The sequence below is a fragment of the Vespa velutina genome, chromosome 18 (genome assembly GCF_912470025.1).
Source record: "Vespa velutina chromosome 18, iVesVel2.1, whole genome shotgun sequence".
Taxonomy (NCBI): Eukaryota; Metazoa; Arthropoda; class Insecta; order Hymenoptera; family Vespidae; genus Vespa; species Vespa velutina.
This window is the reverse complement of record NC_062205.1, coordinates 265,244-268,724: the sequence shown is the minus strand read 5'-3', so window position 1 is coordinate 268,724 and position 3,481 is coordinate 265,244. Positions and strand designations below refer to the sequence as shown.

Here is a 3,481-nt window from a genome sequence, read left to right as displayed (position 1 = left end):
AACGATTCACCCGTATTATATTATTTTAAGTATCTTAATTAAAGTTACAAATTATCATGAATACTAATGTTTCTTAGAATAGAGTTACCTATAGTAAGATTATAAAATTACCGACGGTAAAATTACCGATAGTAGAATTACAGAGTTACCGACGATAGATTTACTGACTGTAAAGTTATCGATTATATAATTATCGATAGTACAATTACCGACCTTGTGTCTTTTAGTTTAATAATCTTTTATCATTGATGGATGAGTCCTGACACGTCGTCAGACGGCGGTGTGATAATATTTACATACGTACATATTCCATATATACATATGGGTGTACCATTGGCTCTATCGATCGTGTCCCTTTCTTTTCTTGGTATTTTATTCATATATTCATTGCCGTCGGAGGTATTACGAGCGTAGTCAAATGAAAATAGAATGATAAAAGATGATTGAGTTGAACGGCGGCAACGCGGCTTGATATAGAATTCTAATAATAGAGATAGAACATCGATTTTATGTTCACAACATGTTGAACAAACGTATTCTTAACAACGTTATTAACATAAACAATAATTCGACGGAATTTATGATATCTTATTCGCCGAAGTATTAACTCTTTTCATCTATTATTTTATTTATTAATTTTTCTAATCGGTACAAGTTTTAATTAATTTTTACGAGTTATTTCTTTTGTACAAATTTTTATTTAAAAATTTCACATAGGATCTTTTTGTCTTGTCGAAGCATATTTCATGTACCTTCTATACGATATTATACCGTAGATACATATGTACGATCAATTTTTGTTATTGATAATTAAAGCATGAATGAAATTGACAGAAAAAAATTACATACCAATTCATGAATATTTATTTGGAGATTAAACGATTGTAAAAGGAAAGAAATGAATGTGTAAATAAATAAATAAAAAAATAAATAATAGCAAAAGGAAGAAAAAATACGACGAAGATATGTCAGTACGATCGAAATACAAGGCGATCGAGTAGAAACTGGAGATAAAAGAACTCGAATGAAAACGGAGAAATATCTAAATTGGGAAATCGTGTAGTTTTCCTTTTTTTTCTCTCCTCTCTCTCCCTTTTACATTTTCGTACTTTAGCGCTTTGTATCCCTTTTCGATCATTGTCTTATCGTCCAGATGAAAATCTTTGAACTTTTTGAACGTTTCATGATAATCGCCTTTGCTATGATCCTTTAATCTCTCCACCACTTTATTCTCCATCTCCCTCCCACTCTCTCTCTCTCTCTTTCTCTCTCTTTTACATGCAAACATATACATTAAACCAGTGTAAAGCAGATATAGATAGTGAAGCAAGAACTTCGATGAATTTCAAATATCTTCGTTCTATTTTAGAAATATTTAGAGAACTTGAATTTAGAAAACTTTGTTTTAGAAATAAGTAATAATGTTCTTTACAAGTGTATATTGATAAAGGATATATGCAAGTCAATTGTTATTTTTCATTTTGGTTTGAATTTTTTTCTTCTTTTTTTTTCTTTTTTTTCTTGTCATCCGAATTTTATTTCATCTGGGATAATTTCTGATTTTGATTTATTCGTCTAATTCCTCATTTTTTATAAAAAAGAAAAAAGATTAATAAATAAAGAATAATATTAATCCACTACGCATACATATGTGAATAGACATAAAATTATTAATTCAAGAGATATATTTTAAGAATTTAATTTAGAGGATCAGACCACACAGAGCGTTCGAAAAATGAGCTTATTCTTAAAAACGTTTAAACTCAAGGTATTTTTAAGGAATATTTTTTATTTTTGGCTGGATGCTAGTTTATAGTTTAAACAACCTCTTTTACAAAAATTATTGAAAAGTATTAATAAATACAAACGCACGTCGCTGACTAGAAGCAGATCTTTGTAATAACTCTTATGAAAAAAGAAAAATTATATTTTCGTATTCGTGAATGTTGTGGCTATAAAGTAGCATACGGATTTTTTTACCTTGAGAAATGAGCGGTGAATGAACGAAATACTGTTTTTGTGTGTGTACTGCTTGTAGAATATTGTGTCTGTAATAGTTGTCAATGACGAGAAAACGTCTTAATTCTTCTACAGTTTCAAGTTTTTTGTAGTTCAGCTTTACCAAATGTGCATTTGTTGATGCTAATACTGAGTGAGCGATATTTTAGACGCTCGAAGACAATGTGTAAGTGTTTTTCGTGGTCTTGTTGGTTTTTCGACATGACTAGTATGTCATGAATATAGATGAAAACCAAGTTTCCATCTCGGAAGATAGTGTCTATGTACTGTTGAAATATTTGAGTCGCATTCTTGAAATCAAATGACATTAGTAAGTATTCATGGAGGTCCCGGGGAGTAATAATATTAGGTGAACCGGAAAGTAATGTCGTTTCTGCCCATGTCGAAATTTGATTGTCATTTGTCAGCTCATTGTGTACTTCGAAGTCGTGTCAAAGACATTTTAAGGTTATTGTAAATAATTAAATATTAGACTTTTTTTTGCAATTTGGGGTGAAATGGCCAGCCAAATACCAGAAGAGCATATCCGGCATTGTATGCTTTTTGAGTTTCGCAAGAGTAGTAACGCAACAGTTGCAACCACAAACATTTGCGATGTTTATCCAAATGCATTAAACGTTCGTAAATGCCAAAGATGGTTCTCTGTACTTAATCTGGTAATTTTGGTCTCTCTGACTCCTATCGATCAGGAAGACCAACAATATTAGACAACGACATGTTAAGGGCAGAAGTGGAAGCAAATTCATGTCAGACAATCGAGGAACTCTCAAACACCCTTAACCAACCTTGGTCGATCATCCAAGAATATTTGCAGCAGATTAGAAAAATAAACAGAGCAGGTGTTTGGGTCCACCATAATCTGTCCGAAGAGAACAAAGCCAACCGATCCATCACATGCAACGTATTGCTTCAACGACACCATACAGAACCGTTTTTTGATCGTTTGATCACCGGAGACAAAAAATGAGTCCTATATGATAATCCAAAACGCATAAGGCAGTGGCTCTCTCCAAATGAATTACCACGAAGTACTGCGAAGCCGGGTTTACATCCCCAAAAAGGCGCTTCTGTGTGTTTGGTGGAGTATACGCGGAATTGTTCATTTTGAAGCGCTGAAACCTGGACAAACTGTTAGTGCAGATCTTTATTGTAAACAATTGGATCGAGTGAACCAATCTTTAATCGAAAAGTATCCGGCGATTGTCGACAGAAAAGGTGTTATTCTGTAACACGACAATGCAAGACCACACTGTGCAAGACAAACCTTGGAAAAAATTAATGAATTGGGGTGGGAGGTACTGCCTCACCCAACATACTCGCCCGATATCACACCTTCAGATTTACATTTATTCCGATCGCTACATTTTCTTAGTGGCAAAAAATTTGAAAATTTGGATAATGTCCAAAATGCCATCTCGAGGTATTTTACTCAAAAACCAATTGATTTCTATCGGTCCGTCAT

The 3,481-nt window shown here is 33.1% G+C and overlaps 1 protein-coding gene across 1 annotated transcript; it reads left to right on the top strand.

The window, feature by feature from the left end:
- Window positions 1-2,516: 2,516 nt before the first annotated feature.
- On the top strand, window positions 2,517-2,986 carry LOC124955539 (histone-lysine N-methyltransferase SETMAR-like). The gene is made up of 2 exons (XM_047510116.1): window positions 2,517-2,640; window positions 2,709-2,986. The coding sequence occupies exons 1-2, from the start codon at window positions 2,517-2,519 to the stop codon at window positions 2,984-2,986; spliced, it is 402 nt and encodes a 133-aa protein (XP_047366072.1).
- Window positions 2,987-3,481: the final 495 nt, after the last annotated feature.